The following is an 18774-nucleotide window of genomic DNA, read 5'->3' on the forward strand; positions in this document are numbered from 1 at the left end:
ATTCAGAGCACAGCTGAGGCCCTTTCATGTGAATTTGCTCTATTTGGCCATTTTCCTGGGCAAAGCTTTTGATAGCTACAGTCAATAGAGCACTCCAAGTAAAACTCTGTCCCCAGTTTGAGCTCCGCTTCCTAGAGGCTATTCTAGAATCTAAATAGAGCATGCAAGAACTATTTGCAGGTTCACAGAGTCTCTGATGTAACCCTATGGCTGAGTCTTAACTCAGCCAGGTGCCCGAGTGGCCCATGGCCACAGAGAGCGGCCCAAGCAAGGCAAGGCTGGCTGGAGCCCATCACTGGTAGCAGCTTGCTGTTTAGCAACCCCTCCCCCGTTCGCCCCGGGTCTCCCACATCTGACGGGCAAAGGCTGAGGCCAGGCACGGGTGCGCTCCAACCCTCTGCCACCACACGTCCTGCAGACCTTGCTCTCGCCCTCAGCAGCCCTTCACTGATGCTGGCATGGTCCCGTGCTGGGACTCTGTACACCTTTACAGTCACTCTAGGTTTTCTACAGCATGTGACAGTGTGACAGATACTGCTGGGAACTCTCAGAGGAATATCACTAGCAAGCAGAACACTGTGCACACGTTGTGGAAGAACAAGGATTATGGTGAGAACAGATGAAGTCAGGAATAGAAAAACAATAGAGAAAAATCAACAAAACCAAAAGACGTTTTTTGAAAAGATCAATAAAACTGACAACTTTTAGCTCTACCGACTAAGGAAAAAAGAGGGAAGGCTCAAACCACTAAAATCAGAAATGAAAGAGGGGACATAACTATCAACCTCATAGAAATAAAAAGGATTACAAGGGAATACTATGAACAACTGGATACCAATAAATTAGGTAATACCGATGAAATGAACAAATTGCTAGAAAGACAAACTACTCAAACTGAATCAAGAAGAAACAGAAAATTCTAAATGGACCTGTAACAAGTGAAGAGACTGAATCAGTAGTCAAAACACATCTCACAAAGAATAGCCCAGGCTTACACTGAGGAATTGTAAAAATGCTTAAAGAATAATTAACACCAATCTTTCAGAAACTCTTCCAAAAACAGGAGGAAGAAAGACTTGACTCATCCTACGAGGCCAGCATTACCCTGACAGCAAAACCAGACAAACACATGACAAGAAAAGAAAACTAAAGACCGATCTCTCTCATGGACACAGAAATCCGTGACAAAATACTAGCACACCAAATCTAGCAACATATATATAGAAGATTATATAGCATAACCAAGTAGGATTTATCCCAGAAACAAAAGGTGGTTCAGCATATGAAAGTCAATCAATACAATACTCTATACTAATAAAGGAAAAACCCACATGATCATCTCAGCAGACGTAGAAAAAGCACTTGACATAATCCAACATTTTTTCATGGAAAAAAAACAACTTTCAGCAAACTAAGAATAGAAGGGAGCTTCTTCAGTCTGAAAAGGGCATCTATAAAACATATACAGGTAATATCATTATTTAATGGTGAAAGAATGGATGTTTTCCCCCTAAGATCAGGAACAAAATGAGCATGTCTGCTCTTGTCACTTCTCTACACTGTACGGGAGGCTCCAGCCAGGGTAATAAAACAAGAAAGAGAATTAAAAGGCATGCAGACAGCAAAGAAAGAAGTAAAATCACCTCTACTTGTAGATGACATGATTTTGTATGTAAGAAATCCTAAGGAATCCACAAAAAAGTTATTAGAAGAAATAAGTTTAGCAAGTTTTCCAGATAACAAGATCAATATACAGAAATTATCCTAGCAATGAACAAACGGAAAATGGAATTGAGAAGACAATTCCATTCACAATAGCATCAAAAAGAATAAATGACTAGGAAGTACATTTAGCAAAAGGAGTAAAAAAACCACATGCTCTGAAAAGCACCCAAATGTTGAAGGGAATGAAAGCAGATCTAAGTAAGTGCAAAGACAGCTCATGTTCATGGACTGGAAGATCGAATACTATGAAGATGGCAAGACTTCCCCCAAGTGACGGACAGCTTCACACAATTCCTACAAAAATCCCAGTGGGCATTTTTTTACAGAAATTGACAAACTGATCCTAAAATTCATATGGACATGCAAAGGACCCAGAGTAGTCAAAACAATCTTTTTTTTTTTTTTTGCCAAAACAATCTTGAAAAAGGAAAATCACTTCCTGATTTTGAAATTTACAACAAAGCTAAATAATCAGGACAATGTGGTACTGGTATGATAGACCTACAGATCACTGAAATAGAACTAAAGTAAAAAATCCTTAATTTATGGTGCATTGATTCTGACGGTCCTCCAAGACAATGTAATGGGAAAAGAAGAGTCTTCTCAATAAATGGTGCTGGTATAACTGGATATTCATGTATAAAAGAATGAATTTGGAAACCTACTTCACACCATACACAAAAATTAACTGAAAATAAATCAAACATCTAAATATAAGGGCTAGAGAGTGCCTGGGTGGCTCAGAAGGTTAAGCATCTGCCTTCAGCTCAGGTCATGATACCAGGGTCCTGGGATGGAGCCCCATATTGGGCTCCCTGCTCAGCAGGGAGTCTGCTTCTCCTTCTCCTTCTCTCTCTCCCCGCTGCTCGTATGCTTGCTCTCTCTCTCAAATAAATAAATAAAATCTTTAAAAAAAAACAAATACAATGGCCAGAACTATACAACTTCTAAAAGAAAACACAGATGCAAATCTTCATGACCTCGGATTAGGCCGAAAGTTGTACATACGTCATCAAAGACGTATGTAAATCATATATCTGATAAGGGTCTAGTATCTAGAATACCTGAAGAACTCTTATAACTCAATAATTAAAAGACAAATAGCTCAGTTAAAAAATGAGCAAAGGATCTGAATACATAGTTCTCCCAAGAGGATATACAAATGACCAAGAAGCATATGGAAAGATCTTCAACATCATTAGTCATTAAGGATATGCAAGTCAAAACCATGGGATACCATTTTTACACCTATCAGGATGGCTAGAATAAAAACATCGGGCAAGAAAAATTTTTGGTGAGGATATGGAGAAACTAGAACCCTCAGACATTACTGGTGAGATGTAAAATGATGCAGCCACTGTGGAAAACCATTTGTTTGTTCGTTTGATTTTATTTTTAAGTAATCTCTACACCCAATGTGGGGCTCAAACCCACAATCCCAAGATCCAGAGTCGTGTGTCCCAACAGCTGAGCTAGTCAGCTGCTCCAGTCCTTAAACATGTAAAACATACATTCACATACATTCATTTTCCCCCTAAGATCAGGAACAAAATGAGCATGTCTGCTCTTGTCACTTCTCTACACTGTACAGGAGGCTCCAGCCAGGAGCCTGCAATTCCCTTTACATCTGACCCTGCAATTCCCTTTAAAGGTATCTACCCCAAAAGAACTGAAAACATGACTCCACCAAATACTCCCACACGAATGTTCACAGCAGCCCACACATGGGTACAACCCAAATGTCCATCAGCTGATGAATGGATAAACAAAACGTCCATCTACACGATGGACTATTACCAGTCATAAAAAGGAACAGAGTACTGATACATGCTACAACATGCTACAGTACTTATAACCACGACGCTAAGTGAAAGACGGCAAAGAGGCAACATACTGTACAATTCCATTTATATGAAATAAGCAAATCCAGAAACAGGCAAAAACAGAGAAAGGAGATTAATGGCTGAGGGAGTTGGAGGTTCCAGGAGAAAAGGGAGTGACTACTAATAGGTATGGGTTTTCTTTCTGGGGTGATGAGAAAGTTCTGGAACTGGACAGTAGTGATTGTTGCTCAACTTGTGAATATACTAAAACCCCCCGAATTATACACTATGAAAAAGGTGAATTAGAACTCGTTTGTTTGTTTTGGTTTTTTGCAGGCCCCCCCGCTGAGCAAGGAGCCTGATGCGGGGTTCCATCCCAGGACCATGGGATGATGACCTGAGCTGAAGGCAGATGCTTAACCAACTGAGCCACCCAGGCCCACCACAATTTTTTTTTTTAAAGTAGGCTCCATGCCTAGCGTAGAGCCCAACATGGGACTTGAACTCACAACTCTGAGCTCAAGAATCAGACACTTAACCAACTGAGCCACCCAGGCACCCCTGAATTATAACTCTTAAAAGAATTAATATAAAGCTCTTAGGAAAAAAAAGGAATGTGTTAGCAATGATGTATCAAAGGGCTCAGGCAACAAGAGGTGCCTTGTATAAAAAGAATTTCGGAATAATGACACAAGCCACATGCTGGCCTCTCATCGCTGTGCACCAGCCGCGCTCAGCGGTGCCCGTGACGACACACTCCTGTCTGCCGGGTGCGCCACTCAGTGCGCCACTGAGAGCAGTGAGCGTGCATCCTAGTTCGGTACGTGTGACCTCGTGTTTACACCGTGCTTCCAGATCCACAAGGTGCTGTCCCTGACATTATTCTTTCTACTCACTCTCCCCTCAAACCCATTAGGGAAGAAGACCTACCAGTGTGGACACAGAGCCTCTCTGTGGCCACGACCACTCACTGGCGGCCTGCAAGAACTCTGACCTAACCCCGGCTTCCGCTGTAGGGCCCAGTACACAGCCCATGTCTGATGGGAGAACCAGCCCTGCGCCTTGCTCCTCCATTTCTATCACCCCATTCCTGGGAGTTCAAATGTCGAAAACGTCGATGGTCATGAACACAGGCATTTACCCAAACGCTTGATTACCCGCCTGTCTCCATTCAAGCATTTGTTGGAGGACTAACTGCTCCTGCCCTGCTGCTGCCTCCATACGTGGCAACTTTGTTACTGTTTCTTTTTCTCAGATTTTATTTGAGAAAGAGAGTGAGCCTGAGCAGGGGGAGCAGCAGCAGGAGACAATGAAGCCGACTCCCTGATGAGCAGGGAGCCCGGAGCGGGGCTCAGTCCCAGGGCCCTGGGATCATGACCTGAGTCAAAGGCGGATGCTGAACTGCCCAAGCTGCCCAGGAGCCCTGGCAACTTCGTTTTTTCCAACAAAGTCACAAAGCAGGGACTAGCAGGAGTTGGAGCAGATAACTCTCAGGAAATCCCAGCCTCCTACTTATAAATTTTAACAGAAATATACCTAGTATAGCCACCAGGCCCGTTAGATCTCTAAGGGTAATTAAATAGTGCTCTAAAATCAAGTTTCTGCTTCTGATATGAATGGTAGAACAGTTAAGGGAAGAAGAAAAACATTTAGAATATATGGCAAACTGAAATATGGCAGGGGTGGGGGAAGGGACAGGTGGAGGGGATGGGAAACAGAATTTCAACCATCCAGGAAAGACAGTCACAAAATGCTGATAATAGATTGTCTTCATGACAAGATTTTAAGTGATTTTTAATTTCTTTGCTATACTTTTGGGTACTGTTTGATTTTATTTTTAATTTTATTTATTTATTTATTTATTTATTTATTTATTTATTTATTTATTTTTAAGTTAGTTCTATGCCCAGCATGGGGCTTGAACTCACAATCCTGAGATCAAGAGTCACATCCTCTACCAACTGAGCCAGCCAGGTGCCCCTGATTTTATTTTTTAAAAAACAATGTTTGTTTTGTAAAAAGTTAAAATATTTTTATTTTGAGAGGAAAACATAACCTTACGTGCTGACTCAGATCATCTTTAATGATGTGTTCAGTTTGAAATTCCACGACAGGTATGTCAATGAGTAAGCACACGCTGGGGGCGCACCCTGTTCCCCGGACACACGCCTCTGCTCCCACTTGCTGGGAGGCCCGCACAAGTGGGTGTGGTCCCATTTCCAGAACTGCGTTCTGACAGCTTCTGTCTCACGGAGGAGCAGCTTGCTATCAGTTCAGTTTTGCTTACCTGGACAGGTGGCTCAATCATTATCCAGGCCGGAAGCATCAGACTGGGATTGAGAGGCTGGGTTCCCACTCGGAAGTAAACTCCGCCCCTAGAGTCACAGGCCCAGATGTGCTGATTTCCACATGCCAAGCTCGTCAGTTTTATAGCTCCTGTAGACAAATAAAGGAAAAGTCCACACACTAATTACTTTTGTAAAATGACAAACCCTTCATTTAATCTGTGGACTTTGATTCTATCCTTCAAAGAAAGAGGGTGAGGCTGCACTTGCTGTTGACCCTGTCGTCTGAGGGCAGCCCAGCTCAGGTGAGCTATCGAGGCCTCCGGCTGCCCCGCCACCTGCCAGGCGCCATACGGCGGCTCTCCTGCCCCATGGGTGATGTCGTCAGGATGCTGTCAGCACAGGGCCCTGAGCCACAAAGCACAGGGTTAATATGTGTGTGGGCCTCTCGTTAGCTTCATCACGTGTGTGCATACCACCAGCAAATTCTGCATCTGGGGAGAGGGAACTGCTCTTTATCAGGAATCCTGAGCCTGAGGAGAATTCATATGAAGTAGCTAAGTCGCCTAGAACCTTCATGTTTCTGTTCACATTGCTCCTGGTTAACTGAACCAATTTTAAGAGAAAAGGAAATTGGAGGAGGCTTTAAAGAGAAATTATGCTTCACAGTCTACCTGGCTGAAGAACAGCCAGCAGTGACTAAGCAGCTGCTGTGGGACAGGGTGCGGCTCCTCTGACAGCCTCACTTCGAGCCCTGCAACAGTGACGCGCAGTGACTATCACCTCAGCTCACACGCGAGGTCGTCCGGACTCGGAAACGAAGACACATGTCCAAGGTCCCAGGGCGAGGATGTGGCTAAGCCAGGAGGCAAAGGTCTGACCCCAGGCCAGCCCGACTCCTCTGCACCAGCTCTCTGCCCTCTGGGATGCCAGTGAATGCACAGATCGGATGTTCAGTTCAGTTTCGAACAGGCCCAGGGAACCCACGTCCTGTCAAGTTACAGAACATTTTCATCACCCCAGGAAGTTCCCTTGGGCCCCTTCGAGTCAATTCCCTTGGTTCCGAGGCACCCATTCTTCTGATCTCTATCACCATGAGTTAGTTTAGTCTGGTCTAGAGGCCCACACAAACAATCACAGGTACGCCCTCTCTGGGCTGTGGCTTCTGTCACTCCAATGGAACGTGTGCAGGATTTGTCCCCAGTGTCGCTTCATGTTGTGAGCATTACCCCACTGCACGCCAATACCACCGTTGACCCAGCCACCTGGCGATGGGCATCTGGGCTATGTCCACTTCCTGCTATTAGGAGTAAAGCTGCTGCAGTCATTCTTGTACAAGACTTTTTTGTAAGCATGTGTTGTTTTTCTCAAATGGTGCCTAGGAGTGGAAGTGCAGGGCTACGGGGTGGGTGGACACCTGCCGTTCTGCACACCCACCAGCTGTGCATGCCGCTGCCCACACCCTCACCAGCACCTGGTCTTGGCACCTTTTCCATGTTGGCCATTCTAGTAGGTGTAAAAAGGTATCTTGTCATGGTTTTAACTTACATTTCCCTGATAACTAATGATGCTGATTGTCTTTTAATGTGCCTATGGGGCATAACGTGCTTATGGGGTATATCTTCTTTTGTGAAATGCCTATTCAAGTCTTTTGCCCATTTTTCAAGTTGAATGGTCTTTTGATGACTGAGTGACAGGATTTCTTTGTATATTCTGAAAACGAGTCCTTTGTCAGACATACACTTTGTGCCTATTTTCTCCCAGTCTATGGAGACTTGCCTTTTCATTTGCTTGACTGTGTTTTTTGCTGAGTTTGTAATTGTGATGAGTCAGTCTGACTTTAAAGCAGGGGAAGAAGGTGGTGCAACTATGTTCCGTGGCCATGCTCCTGTCGGCCAGCTCACAGTTATCACTGGGAGTGGACAGCAGCCCAGGGATCTGCGCTGAAGCCCAGGCATGGATCCTGCTATGTGGAAATCTCGTCAGGTGCCTTCAGTTAGGACACCAGCTGAAAAGTATTCACTGATCACTACAAAAACAATTCTCGGTATTCCTTTGTGCATATACTGAAGTTAACTGTAGTTTTTCCTTCCTTACACTTTTATAGAATATCTTACCAGGGAGTCTGAATGGACTTCCAAGAGCTCTAACAGTCCACAGTGAAAGATTGGTACCAATCAAAATCCAGTACCTTCAGCAGTAAACTACAGAAATAGCTGAGAAACAAAGGCAAATTTTTAAATGTTAAATGAAAATTAATTTTATGCTGGAGTCTTCAATCTGCCCTACTAGGAACTCCAGGCAAGAGCTGATGGTGAGAACAGTTACATGGTGACAAAGACACACTGGGCCAGCAGCTCCGTTAGCAGTGACTTACACCACAGCCACCAGAACACGCAGTTCATCTCATAGGAATATTCTTTCAGGACAAAAGTAAAGGCAGCTAGAATATACATGTCAGTGTAGACAATAGCATATTCTGAACTGAAGAGACAGGTCAAAGAAGAAAACATTTAACTGAAGGCTGCAGTTTCCCAACCCACAGAGGGCCCCCCAGGCTGCCTGAATACAGACAGTTCATGAGACTGTTCTGTTGAGATGCTCAGGACAGAGGAAGAGACCCCTGCCCTCCCCGAACACTCCATGCTGCCCTGCGGTCCCTGCGAGTTAGGTGGGCCCTGTTGCTAGTCTGGACGATGGGCTGTGGGCAAAAGCGATCTGCCACTCCTGAACTGAAGCGCAGAAGAGCTGGCAAGGGGCCTTGCCGCTGTCCCCTGCTGTGGTGACCAACACACTGAAGCCACAGAGCACAGCAGCAGGACCAGGAAGCTGCCCTCCAAGGGACACAATCCCAAGAGACTGTGGCAGCAGGGAAGTAACATTATGTTAAGTCGCTGATTATTTCGGGACCGTTACTATGTTACCAGCCAGATGAACACAGACACACGACAATTTTCTTGCCTTTCCCTGTTGTTTTTTCTATTAAAAAAAAAATTTAATTATTTTATTCAACATAGGAGACATTTTCCCCTTAGGATTACTTTCCAACATATATTTTAGGACAAAAAGTAACATTTATTTGGTGTTTTACTATTTATAAAACACTGTTCTGCATAAATTACTGCCTAATATAATCCTATTTGTTACCTAAAGGCAAAAACTGACACTAAATATTTCCTCATTAAATGCTGTGACCAGATAAATTAAATTACAAATTGCATTAGTTTGCTAAACATTCCAATGTCTGACAGAATGGATATTTATGTATACTAGGAAATGAAATGTTATCGGCAACTTAAATATCTGTAAAATGATGCAAATTTTCTTCCCAAAACTAGGACTGTAATAGATCACAAAATTTCATATTCAGTCTCTAAAGCTGGGCTCAGTAGCCAGACATTTAAGAGTTCTCTTAATCTCAAAGCAGCAACTGATGTGGTAATTTGAATGGGGGCAGAAAAGAGTGATGTTAGGTCTTATGAAAGAAATGAAAGGTAGAAATCACATTCATGACTTAATACTGTGCAAAAGTCGTCCTTGAAACTGAAATTATTTTTTTAAAGATTTTATTATTTGAGAGAGAGAGAACGAGCAGTGGGAGGGGCAGAGAGAGAGAGAGAAGCACACTCCCCAATGAGCAGGAAGCCTGATATGGGGCTTGATCCCTGGACCTGGAGATCATGATCTGAGCTGAAGGCAGACACTTAACCAACTGAGCCACACAGGCGCCCCAAAACTGAAATTTCTGCTTGCAGTGCAAAAAAAGCTAATGACATTCCAACTTTATAAGAACCTGGCATGGCCGGCATGACGTGGGCTACACCCCACTGTCAGTACCAGGAAGACGGGCTTTCATGTTTCATGGTTGCGATGTCAGGATACTCGTCAAGAAGAGGCCAGGACTGCAGAGAACGGCACAGATAAATCACATCCCTGAACAAGATGGTGGCAACTGGGAGGTGGATTAGGCAATTAGCGCTCCTGTACCTGCCTGTTAGGCAGTTGTATTAGTGATTGTCAGTATTAAGGCCAAAGATAGGACCAAAACTCATATTCCAGCGGCACCTGGGTGGCTCAGTCAATTAAGCATCTGCCTCTGGCTCAAGTCATGATCTCAGGGTCCTGGGATCGAGTCCCGCACTGGGCTCCTTGCTCAGTGGGGAGCCTGCTTCTCCCTCTGCCTGCTTCTTCCCTGCCTGCTGCTCCCCCTGCTTGTGCTCTCTCTCTGACAAATAAACAAAACCCTTAAAACAAACAAAAACAAAACAAAAAACCTCGTATCCCAGAATTACTTAGAAATGGGAGTTACCCATAACAACCGTTTTTCGTGCTGGTCTACTTTCCCACTGGGCATGGATGTGGCCCCTCTCTATGTGCAAACACCACATGGGGTCAGTCTGAAAGGGCCGCTGGGAGAGAGCAGGAGCAGGGCACTCAGGGCACGCGGGGGTGGGGGGAGTGCCTCGAGGAAATGCAGCCTGAAGGAAGCTGGGGATGGGGCGGGGGACAGTCTTGGCGGAGGCCTGAAGGAAGAAGAGCTGGGGGAGGGACAGGGCAGGGAGGACATTCTAGGCCGCGGCAAGACAAGCGTGCACTGTGCACAAAGGGCCTGGCACTCAGGGAAGAGCAATGGCTAGGGGCAGCGGTCTTACGGCTCGGGGCCCGTGCAAGGCAGGCTGGGCCAGGCTGAGATGGCCCTGGGGGCCACCCTGGAGTCAGCACACCGGGGTGCTCTCTCAGTCGGAGGGGTCGCCCCCAAGGCTGTCTTAGGAAGACAGCTCTGGCACCTGTGGGGGAGGTGGGCACACTACCGCTGTGGTGAGAGGGGAGCAAGGATAACAGCCTCAGAGATCCCCTGGGGTAGGTAAAAGACATGGCTGATGCACTGGCCACAAACAGCCACAGGGGATTCTGCCCTTTCCAGAAGAGTTTAGTGGGAGAAGAAGAGTGAAATCAGGAAAGAGTGCATTTGGGAAAGAGAAGTTTCATACTGAACAAAATCCTCACATGCAGAGTCATAGTCCTGAAAGTCAGGCTGTGCTTCCTTTCACTGCTTTCAGCACCCACCATGGCCAACTTTTCAAAGAACAACAAAGCATCCCAGTTAATCCCAGGTAAGTAATTCAAGGCTGCATGAATGCAACCTCGATACTCACTTTCTCTTCACTGCTATTCGATGCCTGCTGCTGCCTTATGACGACCTGCCACGGACGCTCCCACGTGGGGCTCTGGGCAGGGAGCACACAGCTGAACTTAAATTCTTCATCCCCTCATTTAGATAATAATTTAAAAAGCCACTTGATTCACCTGTTTGTCCCACAAGCTACAAAGACCACCCTGGAGAGAGCCCAGCAACATGATACCTGGTGGTCCCTGCCTGCCTTTCACCGCCCCCGACCCTGGCACAGTGGGAGGCGGGCACCTTTCCCACCTCTCCCCGTCCACCTCCTCTGCCCAACACAGACCCTACAGCTCAGGATGCACTGCGCTCTGCTACGTTTAGAAAATGGTAAAAGGATTTTTTTTTAAAGATTTATTTATTTATTTGACACAGAAAGAGAGCCAGTGAGAGAGGGAACACAAGCAAGGGAAGTGGGAGAGGAAGCAGGCTCCCAGCAGAGCAGGGAGCCCATTGCGGGGCTCGATCCCAGGACCCTGGGATCACGCCCCGAGCCGAAGGCAGATGCTTAACGACTGAGCCACCCAGGTGCCCCGGTAAAAGAATTCTTTATCCATCATTTCAATGTCTGCTAGCAAACCAGATAAACAAAATCTAGAGCTCGGACTAAGAAAGGCAGTGCTTCCCACAATCACTCCACCAGGCACACGGTCAGACAGCCCCCACCAGCCTGGGGAGGGACGCAGCTAATGTTGGCTCGACAGGGACCCCGCGCAGGACATCTGCCCAAGAAGCTCACGTTGACCCCGGATGGGTCCTTGCATCATCTCTCCACGGTGGGGACTGCTGTTCCCATGAGGAAGGTGAGAAGTTGAGGTTTAAATAAGGGAACCCAGCAGCTCGCCCAGGATCCTGGAGCCTGCCCAGGATCAGGTCTCTTAAACTGAGCCTTCGTCCCACCAAAGCTGCGTTTCTCCCCTGGAAAGAATGGCCACCACCCCCGGTGAAGCCCAAATGGGCACCTCGGAGACCTGCACTAGTCTAGCCAGCTACCCAGTGCCGGGAGGACCGGGCTGACCTGTAAGGGAGATGTGAGCTGGAGGCCCAGTGGCTGCAGGCCCTGGCAGAGCTTGCCCCGGCACCGTGCAGCCTGGCGTAACGCCATCTGCTCTGCGCCCACTGCGGTGCAATGGTGTCCTCTGAGGGACATGGAGGGGGTGCTGCAGGGAGACAGCTCTGCCTCTCACCCAGACTGTGCTGAAGAGCAAGGGCTCCCACAGGCCTCGAGATTCAGTGGTGGGAGGGCACGAACTGCGCCCTGGCCTTCTGACCTCCAGAAGGAACTGGCAGCATCTCCCTAACTGGTCTGGTTGGGGCTGCTAGAGAAAGGCCAGGCCACTAGATATCTGGATGGTGGCAAGTCATCCCAGGGCAGGCCGGAGGGTCCCCCATTACCAGCACTCAGGGCCAAGAGCAGCCACAGCTTTGGTCGGTCACGGTCAGTAATGGTGACTGGTAAATACTCTCAAAAGCTGGAAGGTGACGGCCCCGGTGCTGGGATTAGGTTCAAAAGACAGTGTATGAGGCCAAAAGTATAAGTCATCAAAATGACCCTGAAAAATTCCTATTTTTAGTATATGTGCTGCTGAACTGAGCACAACTCTGGACTACTCCCAGCTTTGGAACAGTTTGCTTCTTCAGTTGAGAGCCAACTGCCCCCTTATTTAAGCTGGATTGTATCTGGGGGCTTGCTGGACAAAAGAACAATGATCTTTCTATACAGCACCTTAAAGGAGCCACATGATCCGAGAGCAGCTGAAGTCCAGCCTGCTTCATGGGATGGGCAGAGGCCCCTGGCAGCCAGAGACATGGCCAGAGGCCGTGGCGAGGCATGTGTATACGTGTGTACATACACACATACACACACATACACACACATATATATGTATGCATATATATATTTTTTAAAGATTTCATTTATTTATTTGAAAGAAAGAGAGCCCGTGTGCGAGAGAGAGAGCACAAACAGGGAGAGGGGCAGAGGGAGAAGCAGGCTCCCCACTGAGCAGGGAGCCCAACGCAGGGCTGATCCCAGGACCGTGAGATCATGACCTGAGCTGAAGGCAGACACTTAAGGTGGCCCTATATATGTATACATTTAAACTCTAAGCCCAATGTGGAGCTCAAATTTATAAGTCAGAGATTAAGAGTCACATGCTCTACTGACTGAGCCAGCCAGGCGCCTCTCCCCTTTTTCTCTAATGAGTACATGTGGTTGAATTCTGAAATACTAAATGCTTATACAATTCAATTTTACCACCTACCAAACAAAAAACACTGGTTGTCTGTTTATCAAATTGGGAAACCGCATGGCAGGGGCGTGTTCCTAAGGCTCATGTGGACCTTCTGGAGTGGCCTGGAGCAGCCTCAGCCTTCAGACAAGTCTCTGCTGTCAGACTAGCCACACATAAGCTGCCGGTCGATCGAGAACTTGCCTGGAGAGTAACCTAAGGTTGCAGGCTCCCTCTAGTATCTTGTTTCTTGGAATACAAATGACTTATTTATGAACGGCATCATGCTCCTTGGCCGGCTCTGTAAACTTTGAGGGGAGACTCAGAAGAGCCGCCGTCAGGAGACGCCCATCATCTCCTCAGCTTGTTAGCGTCAGAACAGACACTCGCTCGCCAGGCACTGTCCTAGCGGCGGAGGGCCAGGGGACAGGTGCTGAGGCTGACGCGGGACACAGCTGTGCTTCCAGACTTAAAGGGCACAAAGCAACGCACCACACGGAGTCGGACTGGCAGAGGCAGCTGCATCAAGCAGTTCTAGCCGCAACTTCCTCTAAGCCTACGCCCCTCCCGGGTTCCGCAAGCCCTCCCAGCTGCACACTGGGGAAGGAAAGATCCTGACAAAACAGAGGCCCATTTCACCTGCAAGAGTGGCCGATCAATCTCCCGAAATCCAGCAACCTACACAACGTCCTGTGAGCATTCATGCGACTTGGACACGGGGCCATACCTAGCTGGGACAGGTCCAGCCGCGTCCAGTGCATGCCTGTGGGGCAGCTCTTGGACAGCGTCCTGATGAACACCTGGCCGAGGTTGTCCAGTGCCCACAGAGCGTCGTGGCAGGCGGCGTAGGCCCTCATGTCGGCGTCGGGAGGCAGCTGCACCGTGGAGGGGCGGGCCTGAGCGTTCCGGGCGCTGACGCTGCACAGGTCCTTGCTGCTCTGGCACAGCCACAGGGAGCTGCCTGTGGAAAAGGTTCGTGTTTGTCACTGACCAGATGCATGAGGCAGCCCGGGCCCGTGGGCAGCTGACGCCTGGTGGCAGGCGCCGCTGCTCCTGGCTCCCAGGGCACTACCGTGAAGGAGGGCTCGATGGACCTGGCGTCAGAAGTCAGAGGCGCACCCAATGTGCAGCCTGTGAAGACATAGGCCTGAGATGTTCTAAAGGGAGGCATGAATGCAGGGCTTATGAGACTTGCTGAAGTCCCAGTGTTGGCTCAGCGGCTTTGACCTTGGACGTTTCCTAAGGGCTGGGGAATCTGTGACTTGGTGTGACTGGTGTGCTGGAGGGGAGTGAGGTCTGCAATTGCTCAGAAGGATGGAGCCACAGTTCCCCTGTTCTGGTCTGGGGTGGGGGGTGTGGGTGGGCAGGCCAGGGGGGAGGCTGCTGGGGAGGCTTGGAAAGCTGGAAAGCCTCCTCGCCCCACCCTCTCCTCAAAACCCACCCTCGTCTCCTCTCCACCATTTTTATATAGTCCTTTAGACTTAACAGATTGAGTTTAAAATACAGATAACCTCTGAGAAACTTCAAGGTTCCATCATAATATATATTATCTAAAACTTGTGGCCAGATAGGTTTTAGAATTCACAACTTTAAGGATTTTGAAAACCTAAGGTCATGGGTATGCCACATATTTAAGTAACAGCCTCAGGGAGCCAAGTAGCAATGAAACGCAGTAACATTCCTGCCACAAAATGTGGGCATACTCATAATCGATGCATAAGTAAGCAGACCCATCAGCTCGGGCCAGGTTTTGCTGCCAAATGACTTTGTACCAATCTCAGGATATGATCTCTAGTTTTCAGAACTTACGGATTTCAGAATTATGGTCAGAATGATCAGGTGAGTAAACATTTTCCCGTACTGACAAGTTAGCCAAATTCTGGTGGGACTAATTGCTTGAACTAACCAGCTGCTTTCTCTGAACCACAGGCTTCATGGTATCTTCTCATTCGACCCTCAGGGCAATCCTAGGAGGAGCCTTTGGCCACGTCCCAGAGGGGTCACCTGACTACCCAGGCTCCCCGCTCACTGGTAATGGCGCCCCCTCTCCTGGCTCCAAAGCCCATGCTCCAGGAGGGGAGGGGAGCTCTGACCCGAGTCAACAGGAGGTCTGCCCCTGTCCTAACGGGGGCACAACGGTGGGATTTAGACTAGCCAGAAGCTGTAAACCAGATTGAAAGAGGTTGCTGGAAGGTGACAGAAGACTTCACAAGGGGAAATGGGAAGGCACCCCAAGAAGGCTGGTGCCTACTGACTGCAGTGCAATGGCCCCATGACACATCACTGGAAGTCTCCGGCTGCCGGCCCTAGTGGGACACTGTATGTTCCTCTCCTTCGGAATGATGCCCTGCCTTTAGATTCAGTCAATGTCCCCACGCCAGGCCTATCCAGCTTCGGGGCCTTGGCTCAGCCAACAAGGGCTGCTTGCCTGAGAAGCCACTGCATTATCTCTGAGGCCCTGTTTCTGAGGTCCACATAGCCACACCCCATCCCAACTAGGTCATGGTCAGACCATGGTTTTCACTTTTCAACTGCCAACCCATGCGCTATATTTCTCAACCAACCTTCCTTTGTGGGAGCAGTGGAAGCCAGCACAAAGGCCCACTTTGTTGCAGAAGCTGTCCCACGGGGAACAACATTATTCCAGTAAGTGCCTAGAAGGAACCAACAGGAAGTGTGTTAAAGAAAGAAGAGAACACACACACGCTCCAGAGCATTAGTTCTAGACTCTAAGTGGTCTTCAAAACCTCCACACCCAATTCTGAAGTGCCCTTAAATTAGGAGATCTGTACCAGCCAGTGCTATGAGGCCAAGTCCCTTGTTTCTCCCTCTAGGCTGACAAGCAGAGCCACAGTCTTGCCCAGGGTTGGGGGGGGGGGGGTCATGCAGAGGGAGGCGAGCTGGAGAAAATTCACAAAGCAGGGCTTCACTCACAGAAACGAAGCCCTCATGGGCACAAGTGGATTTATACCACCAGTCACAGATCTCGCCAGAGCCTTGCGTTCTCCACAGAGCAGGAACTTTTCCTCCAGGAAATGGACTATCCCTCTTACTAAACTCTTTACGTTTGGGCGGATCTTTTCATTTAAATGTGAAATTATGAACATAAAAATGAGCTCCATCTGCCCTTCCCATATCATCACAGATTCCCAGTAGAAACTGATCACACACCAGCCAAACGCTGGTATCCAAGTTGTAGGAATGACAGATTAAAAGAAGGAAACCGATACAAAGCATAAAGAACGCCTCCATGACAAACACTTCACACACTGGCACAAATTATCTTCCGCAGTTGAGATCTTAAAGCTTTTCTTTCAGTGCTAGCTTCGAAGCGAAGCTGCCAATCGAGTCAATGTGAAAAGAAAAGTAATTCACCCACCGATGAGATTTCCTTTAGCGACATGGAATTCATTCTTGCCTGAGGAGATCCAGACGCCACTGTTGTTGACCCCGAGAAGGCTCGGCTGGCACTGAAGCTGCTGAGACCAAAACGCCATGCGCAGTTTATCGGCCACCTTTTCCACGGGTGCTTGGGCTGCTGTGGCCACTGAATGTGTGGCATGAATTATGGTCTGGAATAAGCTGCACTGATCGAACACCACATAGTCGGTGATGCTCACCTGGAGGGCAAGACGGAAAGACACCCTTCTCTCAGTGCAGCTATGAGCTCCTTCTGTATGCGTGCGGACTGAGAGCAGAGGTCTGGCCCATAACCGCAAATACGCAGCACACGTGCATTTGTTAAGGACCAGAAAAGTCTGGCAGGACACTACCAAACCACTAACTGTAATTACTTCTGAGGGCTGGATTTAGAGGGATGGAAGAAAATGTTCACCTTTCTTTTTATACATTTTTATATAATACGGGTCAGTCCTAAAGGTAGGTATTATTTTTGTGATTACCTATGATCCCCCCCTCAAACTCGTGAAGCCTTTTATTCTAATCAGTGAGAAAGGGTCATTTTGCTTTTAAATTTAGGTATTTCCAACAGATAACAGTGTGCAATCCTTAGAATCATAATACGGGATAAAAATGATATTATAAGTAAGGTGATAGAAGTACTTTATGATCTAAACCAGGACTGTCGATAATTATGCCAGTTCAACAGCACAAATCGGGACCATCCTGGATACCAAGGGCACAGCGTGGCTCAGGTGTGCAAACCGCTTCTCTAACATTCCTGAAAGACATTTCTTCAGGGCAACTCTGAGGAGAACCTCTCTCTTGTTGGGCAGCTCCGGTTGTTAGAAAGTTCTTTTTAAGATGGTCAAAGTCTGACTCCATGTGACTTTTACATATATTTCTGCCCTGTTGGGTTCAATTACAGAGAATGTTGCTCTCCGACTCCTAGGACAGCCCTGTGCAGGCCGCATTCCCAGGTCACGCACATTGAAATGCTGCGTGAAAGGGATATCATTTATTACAAAGAATTTAATTCTAATAAACAAAACAAACAAAAAGGAAATTATTGTAAAAATCAGTGCTTAAGTGTACAAATTTGCCCTTTTTCATCCGTGAAAGGACTCACACTAACTGTAAGCCACTGTCCTAACTGAAGTTGAACTGCTTTATCACGTCTGGACCCCGTGGCCCCCTTTCCCACTATCTCGTCACAGCCCACAGAACGCCGGCCCGGGAGCTCTGGGCCTCCTCGGGAGAGTGCACATGCCAAGGCCACGCAGAAGGTCTGTGACAGACTGTCTTAGCACCCAACACTTGGAGATAAGCAGGAGGCAAATTAAAAAAAAATAAAGGTTTAGCAGCCAAACATAAAGCTGGCTCTGGTGCTACAGAGAAATCAGTCTTACAGTATTTAACTCTGCTTCCAACTACCTCAAAGATGATTCTGTCAAATTAAATTTCTCTAATGTTCTGAATATGATGATAAAATGGTATCTAATTTTCTTTAGGCTACTTAAAAATGGAATGTGGTACATATATACATGTAAGAGTGTGTGTGTTCATGTGTGTAAAACCATGTAATATACTTACCAGCACGGAGAAGGTATTTTAAAATCACTTGTACAACTTGCCATAGTATCAGACATATCAGAGACCTATGTACACATATACTTACTCATCAAAGAGCAAACACAACTTCTTTTTCCACATTCTCATCCGACAGACCCAAGGGCAGCTAATGAACGACCTGCCCTCAGTGCAGCAGGTCTGAGGCAACGACACGACCTGAGCCAGTGGAGACAAACACTGAAGAGACGCTGCCTAGTTTCCAGCCGCTGAGGGTCAGAACCACCTCGCCGGCCGCCGCAGGAGGCTAGGGGAGCAACGGCTACACCAAACGGTACCAAAGAGGGGAAGGAACAACTCCTTGAAAACACATTCTAGGCCACCCCGGCTGGGACCAAGTCACGAAAAGTGAGCTTGCATACACCCTCCTATTACACAGAGTGTTTCCTTTTCTGGGAGCGTGTGGGAACATTCTCCTTTCTTTGTTGAAACGCCACTTGTTAAGAGGCCTTTGGAACAAGCGGGGAGAGATGAATTTTAATTGTAGGCTGGGTCTCCAAACC

General features: G+C 47.4%; 1 protein-coding gene across 1 annotated transcript in view; it reads right to left on the reverse strand.

The window, feature by feature from the left end:
- Nucleotides 1-18774, reverse strand: part of TECPR2 (tectonin beta-propeller repeat containing 2) — a 98901-nt gene that overhangs the window by 27336 nt on the left and 52791 nt on the right. Inside the window, exons 14-17 of the mRNA XM_026515263.4 lie at nt 16623-16863; nt 15808-15897; nt 13971-14204; nt 5836-5984 (exon numbers count right to left, since the gene is read on the reverse strand). Coding sequence (XP_026371048.1) covers nt 5836-5984; nt 13971-14204; nt 15808-15897; nt 16623-16863 — 714 coding nt within the window. The remainder of the gene's footprint in view (nt 1-5835; nt 5985-13970; nt 14205-15807; nt 15898-16622; nt 16864-18774) is intronic.

The sequence above is a fragment of the Ursus arctos genome, unplaced genomic scaffold (genome assembly GCF_023065955.2).
Source record: "Ursus arctos isolate Adak ecotype North America unplaced genomic scaffold, UrsArc2.0 scaffold_25, whole genome shotgun sequence".
NCBI classification, from domain to species: domain Eukaryota; kingdom Metazoa; phylum Chordata; class Mammalia; order Carnivora; family Ursidae; genus Ursus; species Ursus arctos.